Genomic DNA, 25,383 nt, shown 5'->3' with positions numbered 1-25,383 from the left:
TCCACGTTGACTGCCGACAATCTATAAAGTGATGTTTTAGAGACAATACCAACTTAGAATCTTTATTTCTATATATTCTACACATAACATTTCTGCTTTGCTTAAACCACCACTACAGAATGTATAGGCAACTCACTGCACTCCACCTGGAATCTATTTTAAGGTTATGGTGATTTATACCTAACTGCATTTAAACACTTGATATTTTTGTTGACTAGGAACAAGTACACTACCCAAGAACAAACCTCTGGGGCAAAAATGAGAAGCACTTTCATGTTAGAAGACCACTACTTTAGCCCTCCAGAATGATAGCAACACACAACTTGTTGATTTTATCACTTTATGCTCTCTCATATGTTATTTCAATCTATGCAGCACTGCTTCTTGTACCATCTAAGTTTTTAGACCCGTCCTTGCTTTCTTATTATAAATGGTACTGTTTCCTGATGGTGAATTCCTTCCCCCAAGAATATCACTTTGCAAATATTTTAGAGTTTGATGAGCACATTTCTTCTTCTTTTTTTTTTTTTTTCTGAGACAGGGTCTTATTCTGTCACCAAGGCTGGAATGCAGCACCTGATCTTAGCTCACTACAGCCTCAGCTGCCCCAGCTCAAGTAATCCTCTCATCTCAGCCTCTTGAGTAGCTGAAACGACAGGCATGTACCATGATGCCTGGCTAATTTTTATTATTTGTAGTGATGAAGTCTCACCATGTTTCCCAGGCTGGTCTTGAACTCTGGGGCTCAAGCAATGCTCCCTCCTCCGCCTCGTAAAGTGTGAGACATTGTGCCAGGCCTGACAAAATATTGTCTTGGAATGATTGTTCTCTTGCTACTACAACCACCCTGCAAATGCCTTCAGATGTTGCAGAGGGCAGTAGGCATATTGCTCACAAATTTCTTCTGCATTCCAGTTTAAAATGGTATTTATAGAATTAGTCAATTCTATTCCACCCTATCCTTCCTGGTCCTCCACAACGTTTATTGTATTGCCAGGTTAAGAGTCCCATTTTTGTACACTGTTAGCATTTCAACATCTCAATATAGTCCGATACCCATGTACATCCCCAAGGGAGAAAGAAAATAGTTGTATCCAGGGAGATTTTTACCATTTAAAGGAAGGACACCACTGTCCCAATTGAAATTAAGATCTGTAAGTGTATTTGATTTACTTCGTATTCTACTTCTTATAATATGGGTTGTAATCTTTCCAGTGTCAATTTCTTTGGCTTTTGCTTCATGTGTGTAATATACCATCCCATGATCCCACTGGCAGTAAGTATGCATAGTCCTGTTATTTGATCCCCTGTTGATAGGCCTGCTCTTTTAATAGAGTGTATGTCTAGACCAGGAGCAGTATTCTGGTAGCAACATAATAGTGTGTTGAAACAGCTTAGATTTTGGCTACTCTAGTGTGATCAGAGATTAGGGAAATGCAAATCAAAACCACAATGAGATACCATCTCATGCCTGTCAGAATAACTATTAAAAAGTCAAAAAACAACAGATGCTGGCAAGGTTGTGGAGAAAAAGGAATGCTTTTACACTGTTGGTAGGAATGTAACTTAGTTCAACCATTGTGGAAACAGTGTGGTGATTCCTCGAAGATCTAGGCAGAAATACCATTTGACCCCGCAATCCCATTACTGGGTATATACCCAAAGGAATATAAACCATTCTATTATAAAGACATATGCATGTGTCATGTTCATTTCGGCACTACTTGCAAAAGCAAAGACATGGAATCAACCTAAATGCCCATCACTAACAGACTGGATAAAGAAAATGTGTATATATACACCATGGAATACTATGCAGCCGTAAAAATGTCCCTGTTCTTTGCAGGAACATGGATGAAGTTGGAAGCCATTATCCTCGGCAAATTAACGCAGGTACAGAAAACCAAACACCGCAGGTACTCACTTATAAGTGGAGCTGAATGATGAGAAAACATAGACGTGGTAGGGAACAACACACACCAGGGCCTGTTGAGGGATAGGACCATCTGGTAGAGGGAGAGCATCAGGAAGAATAGCTAATGGATGCTGGGCTTTATACCTGGGTGATCAGATGATCTCTGCAGCAAACTGACATGGCACATGTTTACCCATGTAACAAAGCTTCACATCCTGCACATGTAGTCCTGAACTAAAAATAGAAGTTGAAGAAAAACAAGAAAGTGTGATCAGAGAACCAGGGGCATTTATATCACTTGAGACCTTCTTAAATATGCAGACCCTCAGTCCTCACCCCAGAATTGTTGAATAAAAATCTACACTTTTATTTTTTATTTTTGAGGCAGAGTCTCCCTCTGTCACCCAGGCTGGAGTGCAGTGGCTTCGTCTTGGCTCACTGCAGCCTCCACCTCATGAGTTCAAGCGATTCTCCCACCTCAGTCTCCCAAGTAGCTGGGATTACAGGCCTGCATCACCACATCCAGCTAATTTTTTGTATTTTTAGTACAGACACGGTTTCACAATAGTGACCAGGCTGGTCTTGAACTCCTGAGCTCAAGTGATCTGCCCACCTTGGCCTCCCAAAGTGTTGGGATTACAGGCATGAGCCACTGTGCCTGGCCAGAATTTACATTTCTAACAAATGCACTAGGTGATATGGATTTACATTCAAGTTTGAGTAGCAATGGCCTAGAGCTCTCTGCAGTTTACTTCGGCTATGGCCCTTATCATGAGTATGAAAACTAAAATTCTCATTAAATATCTACCCAAGATAAGACCTTTAGGCCTCTCTGCTGGCGAGCTCCTATATAGTTTTCTTACCAAATTTTGCCTCTTTTCATCTCTGATATACTCCTTGAGGTGTGACTTCTTTTGCTGGTAGTTGAAGTGATTTGCCACAACAGTGTCTATGCCATCTCATTTCACAAACATGCCGTTACAAGTGCTGTTTGTATCTGAGTTTCATTTCATCTGAGGCACATTTCATGGCACCATTATGGTTGGATGGGTCCATGCAACTAGTTCTGGCCAATACGTTTGTCACTGCAGACATGAAAACAATCCTTTCTATAGCAGGCACCTCCTCTCTGGTTTATATGCATACCGAGAATGAATTATAGGGGCATCAATCTGTGGTGTCTTATCTGAGGCTCACCCAATCAAAACATTCTTTTCCCATAGCAACACACTATAGCAGTTTCTTTAGACCAAGGGGGTGCAGTTTTCCACCATGGCTCCTCCTTTACAAAACCTGGCCCAGGTTTTGTAAAGTCTAAATTTAGAAGAAAAGTTGTTACATCTGCAATTAGACTAAATTTTGCCTTGTCTTTCTTCAAGGAACATACCAACTGCGGTCACTATACACATAGATTAAGTAAGCATGTGATTTATAGATGTGATTTATAGATTTCCTCCCATTTCTTTAAACTCTTGGAATATTTTTTATTTAAACCTAATGAAATAATGGTTTCTATAGCCTTCAGAATTTGGGGGTCTAGGTCCAATATCCTAAGGATCTTTGAAATATTTCTAGGATTTCAATCACAGCCTGGCAATATTAACTCTAGTACACAATTCTTTCAACATGCTTCATGTTTATGATTCCTTCCCTCCTGCCCAGTCCCACCCTGCCATAATCTGCTCTTGTAGTGCCATGGTTTGTGTGTTCGTCCATTTTCATTGCTTTAAAGGAGTACCTGAGACTGGAAAATTTGTAAGGAAAAGAAGGCTGTGTGGCTCATGATTCTACAGGCTGCGAAATCAAAGCTCCAGCATTTGCTTCTAATAAGAGCCTCAGGAAGCTTCTGGTCATGACAGAAGGCAAGAGGAGCCAGTGTGTCACACAGTGATAGACAGAGCAAGAGTGTGAGGAGGAAGTTCCAAGCTTTTTAAAATAACCAGCTTTTGAACTCAGAGTGAGAACTCACTCATTACCACTAGGATGGCACCAAGACATTCATGAGGGATCTGCCTCCATGACCCTAACATCTCCCACCAGGCCCCACCTCCAACACTGGAGATCACATTTCAATATGAGATTTGAACGGGATGAAACATACAAACCATATCAGCTTTCAACGGATCATTTTATTTTTGTTAAATTGTTTTTCATTTTCATCTACATACTACTGTATTTGTTGGTAATGTACCTGTCTTGCTTTTAGATTCCGTTTTCTTAGGCTATGTCTCATTAAGAATAGAACATGGTGGGAGACTTTGAGGATCTGCCTATACCACTTATTTCCGTTGTCTTTAAACCCTTGGTGGTGTGAGGAGGGGCTTCTTGATCGTCATATGTTTTTTTTTCCTGAATAATGGTGAAGAGAACATCTATTTGTAATTTAAATCCTGGAAAGCGCTTCCTAATCTCAGTATTAACAATGCTGGCATGCATTACCTATTATTTTGTAAACAATACTGAACTTACAAAATCCGGGTGCTTGCTCTCTTTAGTGATACAATCTTCATAAAGTTTTACAAAAAGGTAGAGTACAAGTCACTAAATAAAACTTAAAATCTCTCTGGTGTGTGAATTATATTTCTAGGTATGCTTGACTGTAATCTGCATTTCCTGTTCCTACTTATAGGGTACAAGCTTCTGAAGACAAAGTCTATGCTTTTTCTATCATATTGTTGTACCAAGCATATCACGAGTGGGCAAATACTGATGATTTTTAACTTAACAAAAGGATTCATAATCGTTGAAACTTATCTTTTTAACTTTTTCTAACCTAGAAAGTGCAGAAGATGGATGTTTGTATGTTGCAAAGTTTTGTTGTTGCTGTTGTTGTTAGCTGTTTGAGACGGAGTTTCATTCTTGTTGCCCAGGCTGCAGTGCAACATGCTTCATAGTTCTGGCACGATCTCGGCTTACTGCAACCTCTGCCTCCCGAGTTCAAGTGATTCTCCTGCCTCAACCTCCCGAGTACCTGGGATTACAGGTGTGTGCCACCATGCCCGGCTAATTTTTTGTATTTTTAGTAGAGACAAGGTTTCACCATGTTGGCAAGTCTGGTCTTGAACTCATGTCCTCAGGTGATCCACCCCCCTCGTCCTCCCAAAATGCTGGGATTACAGGTGTGACCCGCTGTGCCCGGACTGTGTGTTGCAAGGTTTTGAAAGGAAAAATGGAAAGCTGTATTTTATTTTGGCTAACTTAGATTACAAGAATAGAGTATTAGGGTTTATGTAGCAGCCTTTTGATGGAAATGTGTTAGCTCAAAGGGTATCTGAGAGTTGAAAGTTCCAACCAAATGATCACCGAATGGGCCAATAGACTTAAAAAATCAGTCTGCATGGCTGAGCATGGTGACTCACGCCTGTAATCCCAGCACTTTGGGAGGCCAAGGCAGGCAGATCACCTGAGGTCAGGAGTTCGAAACCAGCCTGACCAACATGGTGAAACTTCATCTCTACCAAAAATATAAAATTAGCTGGGCGTGGTGGCACATGCTTGTAATCCCAGCTACCAGGGAGGCTGAGGCAAGAGAATCGTTTGAACCGGGGAGGCAGAGGTTGCAGTGAGCCAAGATCACACCATTGCACTCCAACCTGGGAATCAAGAGCAAAACTCCATCTCAAAAAAATAAATAAAAAATCAGTCTGCCATCATCAGTAAACAAATAAAATTGTGTTGGATTTTCTCAAATATTTAACTACCAGATTATGGCAAAACTTAAATTAAATTGACCCTAAATTGCTACAAAAATGGCATTTGTGAAATTCCACAAATGTTTGGATAGAGTAAGTTTTATGAGCTGTGGACTAATAAATCATTCTATCTATTTCAAAATGTTTAATCTTGCCCTATTAGTCCTGAACTACCTAAGGAACTACACTTCCAAAATGCAGCTAAAAAAAAGAAAATTTAATCAGGGGCATATAAACAATATTATAATAGATAATAGCATCTGCCCAACTAATCAGTGTAATTAATCTGAATTTAATGAAGGATTACTGTCATACAATGACACATAGTTTAGTTCAATCGGATTTTTTTTAAGCTTTCTTAAAATATAATGAAATTTTTCGTGTAATCTTTTTTCTTTTTTTTTAATTGCATTTTAGGTTTGGGGTACATGTGAAGAACATGCAAGACTGTTGCATAGGTACACACATGGCAGTGTGATTTGCTGCCTTCCTCCCCTTTACCTATGTCTGGCATTTCTCCCCATGCTATCTCTCCCCAACTCCCCACCCCCTGCTGTCCCTCCCCTAATTCCCCCCAACTGACCCCAGTGTGTGATGCTCCCCTCCCTGTGTCCATGTGTTCTCATTGTTCAACACCCACCTATGAGTAAGAACATGCGGTGTTTGATTTTCTGTTCTTGTGTCAGTTTGCTGAGAATGATGGTTTCCAGGTTCATCCATGCCCCTACAAAGGATACGAACTCATTGTTTTTTATGGCTGCATAATATTCCATGGTGTATATGTGCCACATTTTCCCTGTCCAGTCTATCATTGATGGGCATTTGGGTTGGTTCCAGGTCTTTGCTATTGTAAACAGTGCTGCAATGAACATTGGTGTGCATATGCCCTTATAGTAGAACGATTTATAATCCTTTGGATATATACCCAGTAATGGGATTGCTGGGTCAAATGGAATTTCTATTTCTAGGTCCTTGAGGAAGTGCCACACTGTCTTCCACAATGGTTGAACTAATTTACACTCCCACCAACAGTGTAAAAGTGTTCCTATTTCTCCACATCCTCTCCAGCATCTGTTGTCTCCAGATTTTTTAATGATCACCATTCTAACTGGCGTGAGATGGTATCTCAATGTAGTTTTGATATGCATTTCTCTAATGACCAGTGATGATGAACATTTTTTCATATGTTTGTTGGCCTCATGTATGTCTTCTTTTGTAAAGTGTCTGTTCATATTGGATTTTTTTTTTAAGACAGGTTCTCACTCTATCACCCAGGCTGCAGTGCAGTGGCACGATCGCAGCTCTCTACATCCTTGACCTCCTGGGATCAAGTTATCCTCTCACCTCAGCCTCTCTAGTGGCTGGGATTACAAGTGCGCAGCCCCACACCCAGCTACTTTTTGTAGTTTTTGTAGAAATGGGGTTTTGCCATATTGTCCAGGCTGGTCCTGAACTCCTGGGCTCAAGCGATCCTCCTGTCTCAGCCCTCCAAAGTGCTGGGATTACAGGCTTGAGGGCCCAGCCAGGCATGAACACCTGGCCAGCTTTGGCTTTTGTTGGAAAAAATTTTTAAGCCTTTGTCAGAAATGGCACAAACAACTGGTGTAGGAATTCAGTCTTTTTAGAGATTCCTCCTTTATAGTCAAAAGGATACAGAAATCAAAGTTAGTTTGCAAAACTGACCATTAGCAATATTAAAAAACTTTTGCATTATTAATCTCTCATCTTTGTCGATTTTTAGGAAAAATACATATTGCATTATTTTTCATTGTGCTATTTGGTGTTTCACAAACAGCGGCTATGTTGTGCATGAGAATTATCTGAACTGTGAAAAATGCAGACTCACAGGTCATATTCTCATATCAAATGCTGATTTGATCCCTGGGGTTTGGATCCAAGCATCTGCATTTTTAACAAACATTATAGATGATTTTTCTCCTAAAGTCTGGGAACCCCTGGTATAAGCGATTTTTAGCTCTTCAGACAGAAGATTTTGAAGGCTAATTACAATGGCTGCTAATTTGTCAATAATTTCTATTTGAACACCAGGCAATTTAAAGACATGAAAAATTCATGGTGAAAAACACAAATAACAGTGCAAAACAAATATTTAATATACCTATTAGAATTACTAATAATATAATTGCTTTGTAGAAAACCTTTTAAAGCTGAAATTTAAAAAATATATATTTTTTCAAAATTACCAATATAGCTACTATAAAATATGATTACATGCCATGGGCTGAACTGTATCTCGCCAAAATTTGTATGTTGAAACATGCTTCATGGTTATGATTCCTCAATGTGATGGTATTTGCAGGTGGGGCCTTTGGGAGATGATTAGGTTTAGATGAAATCGTGAAGATTGAGCCCTCAGATGGAATTAGTGCCCTTATAAGAAATCTGAGAGTTTACGCTCTTTCTCTCTGTTTCTCCCTCTCTCTCTCTCTCTCTCCCCCCCTCTCTCTCTCTCTGCCATGTGAGGACACAATGAGAAAGCCACAATCTGCCGGCCAAGAAGGGGGTCCTCACCACAGCCTGGCCATAGTAACCTCCTGATCTTGGACTTGCAGCTTCCAGAGCTGTGAGAAAATTAATTTCTGTTGTTTAAGCCACCTGATTGATGGTACTTTCTCAAATTAAGACACCATATAAGTGCAAGTTTTAAAAATATCAATACATTTAGTTTTATTAATTCCTGTCCCTGCTCATATAACAGAATGTTCTGTTTTCAAGTTAAAAACAAATTAGACTCTTCCTAATTCAGCATGTTCTAAGAAATACTATTTGACAACAATCAACAAAATTAATTTGCAAAACTTGTTAATAATTTGTCCCCCGTCAAATCACACAGATATAACCTTTTTCAGATACATTGTTCGAAAGTGGTTGTATCAGCTGAATTTTTCTTGTTTTACTTCAGATTTTCAATGTTGTTTTGTTTATAGAATTATTTGATTAAAATAAAGGATATAATGAATAAGTTATTAACAAAGGTTATAAATAAAGACCTATGCCTATGATGTGCTATAAACAGTGCGTTCAGCTTCACTAGTTAATGCTGCTGTTGTATTTGACCTCACTTCAGTGACCTTTTTTAGTTTACTGTTATTTAAAATTAAGCAAAATCTTTCTTGCGTGAAATTTTCTTGATTAATTACTGCCATAAGGAATTTTCATTCACCTAATTTTTTTTTTTTTTGAGACAGAGTCTCACTTTGTCGCCCCGACTGGGGTAGAGTGGCGGATCTCTGCTCACTGAAACCCCCACCTCCCCGGTTCAAGTGATTCTCCTGCCTCAGCCTCCGGAGTGGCTGGGACAATAGGTGGGCACCACCAAGCCCGGTTAATTTTTGTATTTTTAGTAAAAATGTGATTTCACCATGTGGGCCAGGCTGGTCTCAAACTCCTGACCTCAAATGATCTGCCTGCCTCGGCCTCCCAAAGTGCTGGGATTACAGGCGTAAGCCACTGCGCCTGGTTTCGTTCACCTAATCTTTATTGCCTACTATATTCAAAGTGTTGAGTGTGACACAAGTCATTTAAAATTTAGTCTGGATTCTTAAGAGTTTGTAATATAATGAGGAAAAAACTCCAACAACTTTCTTTTACTCAGATCTGCACGACGTCATTTGCCATCAATGGTTTGGAATATCACTGAAGACCAAGGGCCTCTGACTGCCCAATATTCCAAATACAATAAAATTTGGTTCAAAAAAGATATTAAGAACTTTGGTCAAGCACAGGAGATCTGGGATCTAGCGGCATGTCTTTGGCAATTCACAACCTCTCCCTCTACACCTGTTTCTCCATCTGGAAAGTAAAGGCTTTGGAAAGGACTGACGAAAACTAGCCCTGAAACTCCACGATGCCTTTTCCTGTACAAATATTTGCAAACGATGCTAGAGCTCGAAAAGAGCAAGATAGCAGAAACCGTCCAGGCTGATCTGCAGCTCTGCAAACTGAGCAGCCAACCAACTTCACGGCTCAGAAACGTTTGGCCTCTGGGCATTGTGACTTTCTCCCCAGGTAAAAGTCTTTTTTCTTTTGTCTCCTTTTTTTCTTCCTCCCTGCTTTGCCGCGTGGGATCACCATTCCTCGAGGCAGCTCGCGAACGCCCGGGAGGCGAGTGGGAAACACCCGCGCCGACACCCCTCCTCCTCCTCGTGCTCTCCTCCTTCCCACAGAAAAATGCGTTTCTAGGCAACGGCAGGCGGCGCGTCACTTCCTGCCATTTAAACTCAGGTCCCCACCCCTCTCAGCCCCTTCTCGCTTCCACCCCCTCCCCCTTGGTCGTGGGCCTCATTCACGCTTCCCTGGGCTTGGGGAGGGGGCGGAGGCCCGGAGTGACAAGCGGCCCCGGCTCCTGTGGGCGCCGCACACCTGTTGTTTGCAGCAGCCCGCAACCCGCACTGACGCTCTCGGAGGGCGGGGAAGCGGCAGCGGCGGAGCCGACCCGGCAGGTGGCCGCGGGCGGGGCAGGCGAGCGAAAGTGCGCGGGGACCCGACCACCGCGGGGCCGGGACGCGATGGCGGCGGCGGAGCCCGCGAGCTCCGGCCAGCAGGCACCGCCAGGGCAGGGGCAGGGCCAGCGGCCGCAGCCGCAGCCTCCGCAGGCGCAAGCCCCCCAGCCGCCGTCGCAGCAGCAGCTTGGGGGCGCTGGGGGCGGCAGCAGCAGGCACGAGAAGAGCCTGGGGCTGCTCACCACCAAGTTCGTGTCGCTGTTGCAGGAGGCCAAGGACGGCGTTCTGGATCTCAAAGCGGTGAGCTCGGGAGGCGGGGACGGGGGCGGACTTCGGAACCCGTTGCCCCCGGGGAAGCCCAGCCCCTCGCGGCGTGGGTCTGGCGGCGTGGTGTGGACGCGCCCTGCGGGGATCCGGGACCTGGCGATCCGAGGACCATGTGGCCTGCGTCCTGGTCCTGGACGCCGGGATGGGGGAGGGACGAGGGACCAGGATGGCCCCGAGCGGACGCGTAACCAATGGGGCCCGGCGCCACGCTGGACTCTCGACAAAGAGCCCTGCACCTCGAGCGCGCCCGCGTGGCTTCTGTCTCCGGGCGCAGGGACCCGAGGGCGAACGAGTGTCTGTTGCTCCGCGTCCACCTGTGACAGAGGCTCAGGGGGTAACGGGCTCCGCTTTGCCCGGAGAAACTGTGGATGTCGATTTTGCTGTTAAGAATTGATGGTTTTAATAGGCGATTCCAGTTGGAACCATGTTCCTTTAGTTTAAATAAAAAGGAGGAAAAACAGAATCCAGTCTGCCATCTCTACCGGATGAAAGGGGGAAAAATTACTTCTTTCCATGCCCCTCCCCGATAAAATAATAATGCTAATAAAAAAATTTCCTTGTGCACTTCATCACCCTGATAGGAGGGATATTTGATTTGTGACTTCATTTGGCATGTGTCATGAGTTTTCTAAAAGTGAGATCTGCTATCACACGAAAAGGGGGTATTTTACAGCTTTTCTCTCAAAGAGGTGGAAGTGCTCAGTAAACTCTCTCCCTGCCTCGTCCTTTACTGCCTTCAGATTTTTCAAACAGGAGCAAGCATCAAAAGCTGTTCTGTCATATAGAATGACAACCGATCTAGGCAGGATTTGGAAGAATTCAACATCGCTCAGAATAAAGAGAATGCGATCACTCTGTGCGCCAAGTTTAAGTAAGAGCCAAAGTTTTAGAAACAAACAAAAAATACTAACTGGTCAGTAATCACTGCAAACCCCCTTTGCTCCCTAAATGTGGCCTTACTTGGAGGATTGACACCAGCATCCGGGGAGTGCCTGGACCACCTTACCTGGCTTCAGAGTGTCACTGCATCCTCCAGGCTCTGCATAAAGCAATGGCATCTCCCTGAATGTAAGGACCAGGCTTGCAAGGGCCAGCTCTCCCTCTCTTCTGCTAGGGGCCTTCCTCTAGTGTAGCCCAAGGGGAAGTAGATCTTTCAATGCCTTCTGCTTTCCCTGGATGTAGTTGGTGTTCAGTCAGTGATTGTTGAATTGAATTATCTAAATTTTGTTAACTTCACACAAGTGAGGCACGCTGTATATATTTTGTATTTTGGTAAGTAATTTCTCCTATTTTCTTTTTGAAATGTTATTCCTGGAATTTTTTCCCACTTCTGGAAGTTCCTTGATCTCTTTTCCACCACAGGCCCTTCTTCCTTTCTCTCCCTGAAAGTGATTTATGGCATATGTAGTATTTAAATTTTAGTGAATTAAAATGGACTCTGCTTAAAGAATTTCAGAAAATCATGAAGTTGTCAGAGAAAGCCAGAGATGTTACAAAGCACAAGTTGCAAACTGCTGTTCAAAATCTAGAAATTCAACTGTAGCCTGTGACTTTAGTGTAAGAAAATCAGGGATGTTTGGGGTTTTCCAGCTAAAACTAAACTCTGATGGCCAGATTTTGTGGGCTTCTCCCTCAACTTGCCTCAGGGTATGGTGGAACTTTGCCCTTTCTTGACTTGAAATTCTTTAGCTTCCTCCTGTTTCATCTGTGGTCATATAATTGCCCACAGAAGTCACAGAGGCAGTGAGTAGGATGTACAGTTTGATATTTCATAACAATAATTGCTTAATTCATTCTGGAACTTTCCTGAAAATTCAAAGGCTTCTACAATAACACTATGTTTCATTATATTATGACTTTATACTCCTAGAAAAGAGTTTGAATGTCATTAGTTTTCATATATATGAAAAAATATACATTTTAAGTATTTTACATATATTATTTACACGTATAATCATATATATGTAAAATTTTACATTGAAATCTTTCCAATTATATTTCTTATTGTATATCATTGTAAAAGATCATTGAGACTTTTATTTTTTGAGACGGAGTCTCGCTCTGTTGCCCGAGTGGGAATGCAGTGGTGTGATCTCTGCTCACTGCAACCTCTGCCTTCCAGGTTCAAGCAATTCTCCTGTCTCAGCCTCCCAAGTACCTGGGATTTTAGGTGCCCGCCACCACGCCTGGCTAATTTTTGTATTTTTAGGAGAGATGAAGTTTCACCATATTGGCCAGGCTGGTCTCAAACTCCCAACATCAAATGATCTGCCCGCCTCAGCCTCCTAAAGTGCTGGGATTACAGGTGTGAGCCACTGTACCTGGCCCATGAAGACATTTTTGATAATACGTATTAAAGATGGACTCACACTAACAATTAGGATTTTCCTCTAATTTGAAATTATAAACACACATTTTCTTTTTCTTATATTCTTACTTTGGTGGGGGCATATTTCAGCATAATTTTTTTGAAACTTTTATAGACTTGACGTTTTAAAAGCAGTTGAAGAAACATATATATATATATATATATATATATACACACACACATACATACATATACATATATATATGGTTTTTTGATTTTGTTTATTTTTTGAGACAGGGTCTCATTCTGTCACCCAGGCTGGAGTGCAGTGGTACAGTCTCAGCTCACTGCAACCTCTGCTTCCCAGAATCAAACAATTCTCCTGCCTCAGCATCCCAAGTAGCTGGGACTACAGATGTGCATCATTACACCTGACTTATTTTTGTATTTTTAGTAGAAACAGAGTTTCGCCATGTTGCCCAGGCTGGTCTTGAACTCCTGAGTTCAAAGCTGTCTGCCTACCTCGATCTCCCAAAGTGCTAGAATTACAGGCATGAGCCACCATGCCTGGCCTTGAAGAAACAGTTTTTGAATATTTCAAATAATAAAAAATTATATCAAACTTCAAATATAATATCCAAATATTTTGGGTATCATGAAGTATCCTAGACCACATAGATGTGATTTCTAATTTATACTGCTGGAGAATAAGAGAGTAAGGCTGTAACTTAGTGGCACATTTCTTCTCAATAATATAACTAATTGAAAACATGGCTCGACACAGAAAATCAATTTTAATAAAGCTGTTGTAGTATAATGAGATGTCAACCACCATCTGCGGAGGTCTGTCCTGCAGACTCTGACACAGCAACAGATGAATAAATGCACTCTCATACCTGGTTCAGTGATTCAAGTGGGCTAAGGATGGTCGTTGGCTGCTTTTTTTTTTTTTTTTTGAGATGGGGTCTCACTCTGTTGTCCCAGCTGGAGTGCAGTAGTGCAGTCTCAGCACCTGGCTAATTTTTGTATTTTTAGTAGAGACAGGATTTCACTGTCTTGGCCAGGATGGTCTTGAACTCCCAATGTCATGATCCACTGGACTTAGCCTCCCAAAGTGCTGGGATTATAGGCGTGAGCCACAGTGCCTGGCCCGTCTTCAGCTGCTTTCACAGGGCGAACCACGCCAATCGACCAAGACTCCCTCTCCAGCATTACATTTATTCAATCAGATTTTATAACGGAGGTTCTAAGTTAACACACCAGTGGATAATTAACATGGTTAAAAGAGTGGTTTTAGGAATGATAAAAGCTTTAGGTTCCAGGAGTAAAATAGTTAATAGTTCCCAGAGTACTCTGTTAATAGTTCCCAGAATAAAAACTATTAACAGGTAATTCCCCTTTGATCTCCCCTGAGATGGCCATCCAGCACAAAATTTGCATGAGTAAACAGAGTAGAGACGAAGGGATGTGGGGTAAACAGACTTCAACTGGGAAAGACTCTTAAATGTCCCTATCTTCTCCCTGTTTTAAAGGACCGGCTGCCTTCAACCTGTCCCAGCAAAACCTTTTGGTCTTCCAAAAGGTTTGAGACCTTTCGAAATCTATAACTTTCCCTAATATTTTCCATAGTATTTTGCCAGCCACGCTGAGTGAATCTCAACAGCATAACTTAACAATTAGGAGGCAATAGAAATCCACTGAAAATGATTTGAGAAAAGTTTATTCATTATCTCTGCAGCTTCACCCACACCATATAGTCTCATTTACAGTAGTGGAGGTGGGCTAGTATTTCTTTACTCCAGTGGGAGAAGAAATTATATCATGGTTATTTCAAGCTATGTGGTTTGCCAGTTTATGCTGTTAAAAGGTAATATATATCAAGAGCTTACTGTAGCCAATACATTTTCTGCAGAATAGCCCCATTTCACAGCTTAGAAACTGCTAGTTAAGTAGGCCAAGATAGGTTAGATAATTTGCCCAGTGTTATACAGTAGAAAGCAAGAGCTAGGATTTGAAACTAGACCATTTGTTGTTATTCTCTATGTTATGCCGCTTTTCAGTAGTCTTCAAAAATAAATGTACGTAGGTAGGTTTCCGTTTGTGTAAGGGCATGGAAAAATGCAGGATTATTCTTACTCTTCTGCCCATTGGAAAAGAGGGAGGTACTGTGCTCCTGCATTGAAAATGAGGGTATTGGTGGCCAATTCTATATTATTGCACAAATTAAACTAGGATTCCACTTACTCACAGTTAAGAATTTGAACAACTGTTAAGACAGTCATGACTAGTATCTATGTTGTTTTGAAAATTCCTATTAAATGTAAGAACTAAATTTCTACATTTTGACATTTTGGTGTCACCTTGAACTTTTTTAAGCATGACAAAGATTGCTTATCTCCTTTATTATGATTGTTTAACTTACAAATTACCTGAATAACGCCTGAGTTAATGTGATAAAGTATTTATGGTGCTTCTTATCTGACAGGTTCCTGATGCATACCCACTTATGATAGCCTGATTTAGATATATCCTGCAATAAATAAATAATTTAAGACCTTAGTTTGTAATACCAGGCAAACATTTTAAGGTAGAATTAGCCTAAGGAGAGATATGTGGGTAGGACAGCCAGAACTTTAGTGCATGCTTACAAATTCTTGGGACACCTCCACTCCTGGGTGTATACCCGAAGAATTGAAAGTAGGGTCTGTAGGCCAGGCATGGTGGCCCACACTTGTAATCCCAGCACTTTGGGAGGCCAAGGCGGGTGGATTTCTTGAGGTCAGGAGTTTAAGCCCAGCCTGACCAACATGGAGAAACCCCATCTCTACTAAAAATACAAAATTAGCAAGGCATGTGGTGCATGCCTGTAATCCCAGCTACTTGGGAGGCTGAGGCAGGAGAATTGCTTGAACCTGGGAGGTGGAGGTTGCGGTGAGCCGAGATCATGCCATTGAACTCCAGCCTGGGCAACAAGAGCAAAACTCAATCACACACACACACACACACACACACACACAGAGCAGGGTCTCAAAAAGGTAGGTATACACCTGTGTTCATAACAGCAGCACTCATAATAGCCAAAATGTGCATGCAGTCCCAATATCCATCAATAGATGAGTAGCTTAATAAAATGTGGTATATATACAATGGAATATTCTTCAGGGTTAGAAAGAAAGAAAATGCTGACATATGCTACAACATGATGAACTTTGAGGACATAAAGCTGGTGAAATAACCCTGTCACAAAAAGACAAATACTGTATGATTCCATTTATATGAAGTACCTAGAGTAGTCAGATTCATAGAGGCAGAAAGTAGAAGAGTAAGTACCAGGTGTTGAGGGAAGAGAGGATGGAATTTGTTGCTTAATGGATGTTATACATTGAAATATGTCCCCCAAAATTCGTATGTTGAAGGTCTTCCATACCTCAGAATGTGATTGTATTTGGAGATAGGGCCTTTGAAAGATAATTAAGCTAAAATTAAGCCATAACCTGATCCAATTTGACTGGGGTCCTTATGAGAAAGGGGACATTTGTACATACAAAGAGACACCACAGACGCTGCCACCCAGAGGAAAGACCATGTGAAGACACAGCAAGAAGGCAACCATCTGTAAGCAAGGAGTGAGGCCTCTGAAGAAACCAAATGGGCCAATGCCTTGATCTTGGACTTCTACCTTCCAGACTTGTGAGAAAATAAATTTCTATTGTTTAAACCACCCGGCCTGTGGCACTTTGTTTGGGCAGCCCTAGCAAACTACTATAATGTGTAGAAAGTTTTAGGTTTGCAGGATGAAGTGTTCTGATTATTGTTTGTCCAACGTTGAGGATGTATCTAATACTAAACTGTACACTTAAAATGATTAAGATGATAAATTTGATGTTTTATGTATTTTGCCACAAACTATCAACAATGAGATACCATTGCATATTTATTAGAATGGTGAAAATCCAAAAGACTGACAACACTAAAAGCTAGCAAGGATGTGGAGCAACAGGAACTGTCATTCACTGATGATGAAGATGCAAAACGGTATAGCCACTTGGGAATACAACTTGACAGTTTCTTAGAAAACTAAATATACTCTTACCATACAATCCAGTAATTGTGTTCCATGGTATTAGCCAAAAGAGTTGGAAACTCATGACTACACAGAAACCTACACATGGATATTCATAGCAGCTTAATTCATAATTGCTAAAACTTGGGAAGCAACCAAGTTATTCTTCAGTAGGTAAATGTATAAATGTTGTACATCCAGACAATGTAATATTATTCATGAAAAGATATGGAGGAACTTTAAATGCATATTACTAAGTGAAAGAAGCCAATCTGAAAAGGCTATGAACTGTGTGATTCCAGCTATATGACATTCTGAAAAAGGCAAAACTAAGAAGACAGTAAAATATCAGTGGTTGCCAGAGGCTAGAGGGAAGGGAGGATGAATAGATGGAACACAGACTATTTTTAGGGTAGTGAAGCTATTCTGTGTGGTACCATAATGATGTGTTGAGATTCCCTCGGGGTGGCCGGCAAAATATTAAAGAAAGATTAGGGAAAGTTATAGATTAGTCTCAAAACTTTTGGAAGTCAGAAAGGTTTTATTGGGGCAGACTGAAGGCAGCCAGCTCATTTACAGTAGATAGGAAAGAGATAGAGATGATAAAAGGTTTCCCAGTTTAAGTCTGTTTACCTTACATCCCTTTGTCTCTACTCTGTTTACTCATGTAAACTTTGTGCTGGATGGTTCTCTGGGGTGGGGGGAAGGAGATCAAAGGGGAATTACCTGTTAACAGTGTTTACTCTGGGCCCCAGAACCTAAAGCTTTGATCATTCATAAAACCACTCTTTTAACCTTGTTAATTATCCGCAAATGTGTTAACTTAGAACCTCTGTTGTAAAATCTGACTGAATAAATGTAATGATGGAGAGGGAGTCTTGGTTGGTTGGTAGCATTTCGCCCTCTGAAAGCAGCCAACGACCTTCCCTAGCCCACTTGAATCATTGTACAGTGTGAGAGTGCATTCATTCATCCGTCATTGGGTCAGGATCTGCAGGCCAGACCTCCAGAGGTGCTGGTTGACGTCTCAATGATGCACACATGTCATTATGCATTTGTCAAAACTCACAGTGTAAAACAGCAAGAGTTAACCCTAATGTAAACTATGGATTTTGGATGATAATCACGTGTAGGTTCATCAACGGTAACAAATGTACCACTCTGGTGCAGGACATTGATACTGGGGAAGGTTGTGCATGAGTGGGGGCCGGGGCATATGGGAGCTTTCTGTACATTTTGGTCAATATCAGTGTGAATTTAAAACTGCTTAAAAATACAAAGCCGGCCGGGCACGGTAGCTCACGCCTGTAATCCCAGCACTTTGGGAGGCCAGGGCGGGTGGATCACGAGGTCAAGAGATCGAGACCATCCTGGTCAACATGGTGAAACCCCGTCTCTACTAAAAATACAAAAAATTAGCTGGGCATGGTGGCGTGTGCCTGTAATCCCAGCTACTCAGGAGGCTGAGGCAGGAGAATTGCCTGAACCCAGGAGGCAGAGGTTGCGGTGAGCCGAGATCGCGCCATTGCACTCCAGCCTGGGTAACAGGAGCGAAACTCCGACTCAAAAAAAAAAAAAAAACAAAAAACAAAAAACAAAGCCTTTGTTACCTGTGGAAATAGAGAAAACTAAAATAAAATAGGAAGCCTATCATTAAACATCTATTAAATGCAAGGCATTTGGCTAAATGGAAGAAATAATTCTCAGGAGACAAAAGCTATGTAGTAGTAAAAAAATATAATTACTGGCCGGACGCAGTGGCTCATACCTGTAATCCTAGCACTTTGGGAGGCCAAGGCGGGTGGATCACAAGGTCAAGAGATCGAGACCATCCTGGCCAACATGGTGAAACTCCGTCTCTACTAAAAAATACAAAAATTAGCTGGGCGTAGTGGCGTGTGTCTGTAGTCCCAGCTACTAGGGAGGCCCAGACAGGAGAATTGCTTGAACCCAGGAGGCCGAGATTGCAGTGAGCCGAGATTGCACCACTGCACTCCAGCGTGGCGTCTGGCAACAGAGCAAGACTCTATAAAAAAAAAAAAAAAAAATATATATATATATATATATATATATATATAAATTACTATTACTAAGTGACTGGCAGTATGCCAGGTACTTTCCTGTGTTAGTTCATATTTAATACTCATAGCAAAACTATAAAGGAGATATTACATCTCCATTTTGCTGATTAGGAAATCAAGGCATAATGAAGTTAAGTGGCTTACCTGATATCCACAGTAAATGAAATACAAACCCCAGTAGTCTAATGCCAGAATTGATGTCATGAACCAACATGGTAAGCAAATGGTATACCTACCTCTGAAGTTTGGTGGTTTTTTTTAATGAGATGGGAGTCTTGCTCTGTCACCCAGGCTGGAGTACAGTGGTGCCATCTTGGCTCACTACAACTTCTGCCTTCCAGCTCTCACCACCTCAATTCTCCCACCTCAGCTTCCTGAGTAGCTGGGATTAGAGGTACATGCCACCATGCCCAGTTAATTTTTTTTTTTTTTTTTTTTTTAGTAGAGATGGGGTTTCACTATGTTAGCCAGGCTAGTCTCAAACCCTTGACCTTAAATGATCTGCCTGCCTTGGCCTCCCAAAGTGCTGAGATTACAGGTGTGAACGACTGCTCCCAGCCCTGAAGTTTTGGCATGATTTGAAAAAACAACTTGAACAGAGAAAAAAAAAAAAGTCAGCCATCTCATTTTTCTAGTTCTGGACAAGATAAATTGACTTAAACCTTAAGACACCAGTTCTGAGATTTGGTCCTGATCCTGCCACTTCCCATCAATGAGCATGGCCATGATATGCTTGGATGAGATACCTATTGATGTGGTTACACATATATTTGTCTGGGTATGTACACTGTATTATGCCATTTCTTTAGTATGATAAGTATTGGTATTTTAAAAAATGCTTCTTATAAATATATTGTCTTCTATTTGTATTTTTAAATTGATAGATAAAATTGTATATATTTATCATATACTATATGATGTGTTGAAGGATATATACACAGGAGAATAAATCTAGCTAATTGACATATGGATTACCTTACATATTTACAATTTTTGTGGTGAGAACACTTAACGTCCAGCATTTTTCTTAGCATAATATAGGCTGGTGCAAAAGTAATTGTGGTTTTTGCAATTTATCGCAAAAAACACAATTACTTTTGCACCAGCCTAATACAGTATGTTACGAACTGCACTCACCATGTTTTATAGTAAATTGCTTGACCACCTTCCTCCTGTCTTAATTGAAATTTTGTATCTTTTGACCAATACCTCCCCAACCACTCATCCCTGCCCCACCCCAGTCCCAGGTAACCATCATTCTACTCTCTACTTCTGTGAGATCAACATTTTCACATTCCACATTTGAGTGAGATTATGGGATGTTTCTCTTTCTGTGCCTGATTTAGTTTGTTTAACATAACGTCCTCTAGGTTTATCCATGTTGTTGCAAATGAATTTTCAGATTTTTTTAAGAGCTTAATAGTGGTCCATTGTGTATACAGGCATACCTTGGAGATACAGTGGGTTTAGTTCCAAACCACCACATAAGACGAATATTGCAATAAAATGAGTCCCACAGATTTTTTTTGTTTCCCAGTGCATAGAAAAGTTATGTTTACACTATACTTAGTCTGTTAAGTATGCGGTAATAGCATGCCTTAAAAAGAAGCGTACATTAGAAAATCCTTTATTGTTTAAAAATGGTAGCGATCATCTGAGCCTGCATTAAGTCAGAATAATTTTGATGACAAAGGTCTTGCCTTATTGTTGATGGCTGCTGACCAATCAGGGTATGGTTGCTAAAGATTGGGGTGACTGTGGCAATTTTTTAAAAGAAGACAAAAATGAAGTTTGCAACATCAGTTGACTCTTCCTTTCACAAAAGATTTCTTTGTAGCATGTGATGCTGTTTGATAGCATTTTACCCACATTAGAACTTCCTTCAAAATTGAAACCTTCTTGTGCTTTATCAACTAAATTCATGAAATATTTAAAATCCTCTGTTGTCATTTCAACAGTGTTCACAGTATCTTCACTAGGAGTAAATTTAATCTCAAGAAACCACTTCCTTTGCCCATCCGTAACAGGCAAGTACTCACCTATTAAAATTTTATCATGAGATTGCAGCAGTTCAGTCACATCTTCAGGCTTCACTTCTAATTCTAGTTCTTTTGCCTTTTTTCTCTTTTAACTGCATCTTTAGTTTCCTTCCCTCCACTGAAGTCCTAAACCCCTCAAAGTCACTCATGAGGGCTGGAATCAACTTCTTCCAAACTTCTATTAATGTGAATATTTTTACCTCCTCCCATGAATTATGAATGTTCATAATGGTATCTAGAATGGTGAATCCTTTCCAGAAAGCTTTATTTTGTCCAGATCCATCAGAGGAATCAGTATCTATGGCAGCTATAGGTTTACAAACTTTGTTTCAAAAGAAGACTTCAAAGTCAGAATTACTCCTTGATTCATGGGCTGCAGAATGAAGGTTGTATTAGCAGGCATGAAAACATTAATTTATTTGTTCATCTCTGTCAAACCTCTTGGGTGACCAGGCGCATTGTCAAAGAGTGGTAATATTTTGAAAGCAATAGTTTTTTCTGAGCAGGTCTTAACAGCAGGTTTAAAATATTCAGTAAACCATGTTGTAAACAGATGTACTGTCATCCAGGATTTGTTGTTCCATTTATAAAGCACAGGCAGAGGAGATTTAATAACAATCTTACAGGCCATATGATTTTTTGGAATGCTAAATGGACATTGGCTTCAACTTAAAGTCACCAACTACATTCAACCCTAACAAGAGACTCAGCCCGTCCTTTGGAGCTTAGAAGCCATGCATATGTATGAAAGTTCTATATGCCATCTTCTTCCAATAGAAGGCCTTTTTTTCTACATTGAAATCTGTGGTTTAGTCTAACCACTTCATCAATAATCTTAGCTAGATCTTCTAGATAACTTGCTACAGCTTCTACATCACCACTTGTGGTTTCATTGTGCACATTTATGTTATGGAAATGGCTTCCTTAAACCTCATGAACCAACCTCTGCTAGTTTCCAACTTATCTTCTTCGGCTTTCTCATCTCTCTCAGCCTTCATAGAATTGAAAAGAGTCAGAGCCTCCCTCTGGATTAGGCTTTGGCTTACAGGAATGTTGTGGCTGGTTTTGTCTTCTATTCAGACCACTCAAACTTTCTCCATATCAGCAATAAGCCTTTTTCACGTTCTTATCATTTATGTGTTCACTGGAGTAGCACTTTTAAGTTTCCTCAAGAACTTTTCCTTGCATCTATAACTTGGCTAAGTATTTACTTCAGTAGGTCTCACTGTTGGCCTGTCTTGGCTTCTGATGTGCCTTCTTCACTAAACTTAATCACATCTAGCTTTTGATTTAAAATGGAAGACATATGACTCTTCCTTTTACTTGGACACTTAGAGGCCATTATAGCGTTATTCATTGGCCTATTTCAATATTGTTTTGTCCGAGGGAATAAGGAGGCACATAGAGACAGAGAGAGACAGGAGAATGGCTGGTCAGTGGAGCAGTCGCAAGATATACATTTATTGAATTAGTTCATAGTCTTATGTGGGTGCAGTTTCTGGTACCCCAAAACAGTTACAATAGTAACATCAAAGATCACTAATCAAAATCACAATAACAGATATAATGAAAAGGTTTGAGATATTGTAAGAATTAGCAAAATGTGATACAGAGACATGAAATGAACACATGCTGTAGAAAAAATGGTGCCAATAAACTTGCTTGATGCAGGGTTGCCACAAAGCTTCAATTGGTAAAAAACACAGTACCTATTAGCCCCGAAAAAGAGAAGAGTAATAAAAGGAGATATGTCTGTATATACCACATTTTCTTTATCTACTCATCTAGTGATGGATATTTTAAGTTGATTCCACATCTTGGCTATTCTGAATAACGCTGTAGTGAACACAGGAGTGCAGCTATCTCCTTGAAATACTGATTTCGTTTTCCTTGGATATATATTCAGCAGTGGGATTGCTGGGTCACATGGTAGTTCTAATTTTAGTTTTTAAACAGCCTCCATACTGTTTTCCATAATGGCCCTGCTTATTTCCCTTCCTACCTCCAGTATTCAACGGCTCCATTTTCTTCATATCCTTGCTAATACTTGTTATATTTTGTCTTTGATAATAGCCATTCTCATAGGTATGAGGTGATACCTCATTGTGGTTTTAATTTTCATTTTCCTAATTATTAGTGATATTAAACATTTTTTTCATATACATATTGGCTTACTGTATGTCTTCTTTTGAGAAATGTGTAAAACAAGTTCATAAATTCATAAAACAAGTTTTTTGATCTACAAAAAGACAGACACACAATAATAGTGGCAGACTTCAGCACCCCACTAGCAGTGTTAGATCACTGAAGAAGGAAAATTGAGGAGTGGGGGCTCCTCCCTAACTCATTCTATAAAGCCAGCATCATTCTGATACCAAAGTCTGGCAGAGACATAATGAAAAAAGAAAATTTCAGCCCAATATCTCCGATGAACATAAATGCAAAAAATTTTAACAAACTACTAGCAAACCAAATCCAAAAGGACATCAAAAAGCTAATCCACCATGATCAAGTAAGCTCTATTCCTGGGATGCTAGGTTGGTTCCACATATGAAAATCAGTAAATGTGATTTATCACATAAACAGAATTAAAAGCAAAAACTATACGATTATCTCAATAGACACAGAAAAAAACTTTCCAGAAAATCCAACATCCCTTTATGGTAAAAACCATCGACAGATTAGGCATCAAAGGAACATGCCTCAAAATAATAAGAACCATCTATGACAGACTCACAGCCAACATCATACTGAATGGGCAAAAGCTGGAACCATTCCCCTTGAGAACTGGAACAAGACAAGGATGCCCACTGTCACCCCTCCTTTTTAACAAAGTAGTAGAAGTCCTAGCCAGAGAAATCAGGCAAGGGAAAGAAATACAAGGCATCCAAATAAGAAAAGAAGTCAGAGTATTTCTCTTTGCTGATGATATGATTCTATACCTAGAAAGCCTTAAAGACTGCCAAAAAGCTCCTAATACTGATAAATGACTTCAGCAAAGTTTCAGGATTCAAAAATCAATGCAAAAAAAATTAGTACACCAATAACATTCAAGCTGAGACTCAAGAACACAATCCTGTTTATAATTGCCACAAAAAAATTCAAGTACCTAGGAATACAGTTAATAACATGAAAGATCTCCACAAGGAGAACTATAAAACACTGGTGAGAGACATCAGAGATGACACAGATGAATGGAAAAACATTTCATGCTCATGGACTGGAACAATCAATATCTTTAAAATAGCTCTGCTACCTAAGACAATTTACAGATTCGACGCTATTCTTATCAAACTACCAATGTCACAGAATTACCAAAAACTACTCTAAGATGTATATGGAACCAAGAAAAGGCCCAAATAACAACCTTAAGCATCACATTACCTGCCTTCAAACTATGCTATACTATAAGGCCACAGTAATCAAAACAGCATGGTACTGGTACAAAAACAGACACATAGACCAATGGAACAGAATAGAGAACCCAGAAATAAGGCTGCACACTACACCCATCTGATTTTCAACAATTTCAACAAAAAAAGCAATTGGGAAAGGATTCCCTGTTCAATAAATAGTGCTGGGATAACTGGCTATTCATATGCCAAAGAATGAAACTGGACCCCTACCTTTCACCCTATAAAAAAATTAAGATGGATTAAAGACTTAATGTAAGATGTCAAACTATAAAAAATCTAGAAGAAAACCTAGGAAATACCCCTTCTCAATACTGGTCTTGGCAAAGAATTTTTAGCTACATCCCCAAAAGCAATAGCAACAAAAACAAAAATTGACAAGTGGGACCTAATTAAACTAAAGATCTTCTGCACAGCAAAAGAAACATTAGCCTACAGAGTAAACAGACAACCTACAGAATGGGAGAAAATATTTGCTAACTATGCATCTGACGAGGTCAGATCTATAAGGAATCTATAAGGAACTCAAATAAATCAGCAAGTAAAAAACGATAACCCCATTGCAAAATGGGAAAGGTGGGAGGCAGAGGTTGCAGTGACCCAAGATTGCATGACTACACCCCAACCTGGGCAACAGGGCGAGACCATGTCTCAAAAAAAAGTGGGGGTGGGGAGGATATTAACAGACACGTCTCAAAAGAAGATATACAAGTGGCCAACAAACATGAAAAAAATGCTTATGATCACTTATCATCAGAGAGATGCAAATTAAAACCACAGTGAGATACTGTCTCACACTAGCCAGAACAGCTGTTATTAAAAAGTCAGATAACATACTGGCAAGGCTGTGGAGAAAATGTAATATTTATACTCTGCTGGTGGGAATGTAAATTAGTTCAGCCACTGTGGAAAGCTGTTTGGAGATTTCTCAAAGAACTAAGAATTGAACTACCATTCAACCCAGCAATCCCATTACTGGGTATGTACCCAGAAGAAAATAAATCCTTCTACCAAAAAGACACATGTGCTCACATCTTCATTGCAGCTTTTTTTCACAGTAGCAGAGACGTGGAACCAACCTA

At 40.4% G+C, this 25,383-nt stretch overlaps 1 protein-coding gene across 2 annotated transcripts in view; it reads left to right on the top strand.

Moving 5' to 3' along the window:
• Positions 1-9,220: 9,220 nt before the first annotated feature.
• The window catches only part of E2F5 (E2F transcription factor 5), a 45,210-nt gene continuing 29,047 nt past the window's right edge, over positions 9,221-25,383 (top strand). For both annotated transcript variants that reach the window (XM_032250113.1, XM_032250119.1), the window contains exon 1: positions 9,221-10,370. In XM_032250113.1, the coding sequence (XP_032106004.1) occupies positions 9,507-10,370 (864 nt within the window). In that variant the 5' untranslated portion in view covers positions 9,221-9,506. The remainder of the gene's footprint in view (positions 10,371-25,383) is intronic.

The sequence above is a fragment of the Sapajus apella genome, unplaced genomic scaffold (genome assembly GCF_009761245.1).
Source record: "Sapajus apella isolate SASKATOON/1434 unplaced genomic scaffold, GSC_monkey_1.0 scaffold3, whole genome shotgun sequence".
Classification (NCBI taxonomy): Eukaryota; Metazoa; Chordata; class Mammalia; order Primates; family Cebidae; genus Sapajus; species Sapajus apella.
Note: the sequence above shows the minus strand (reverse complement) of the source record. Positions and strands in the feature narration are given on the sequence as shown.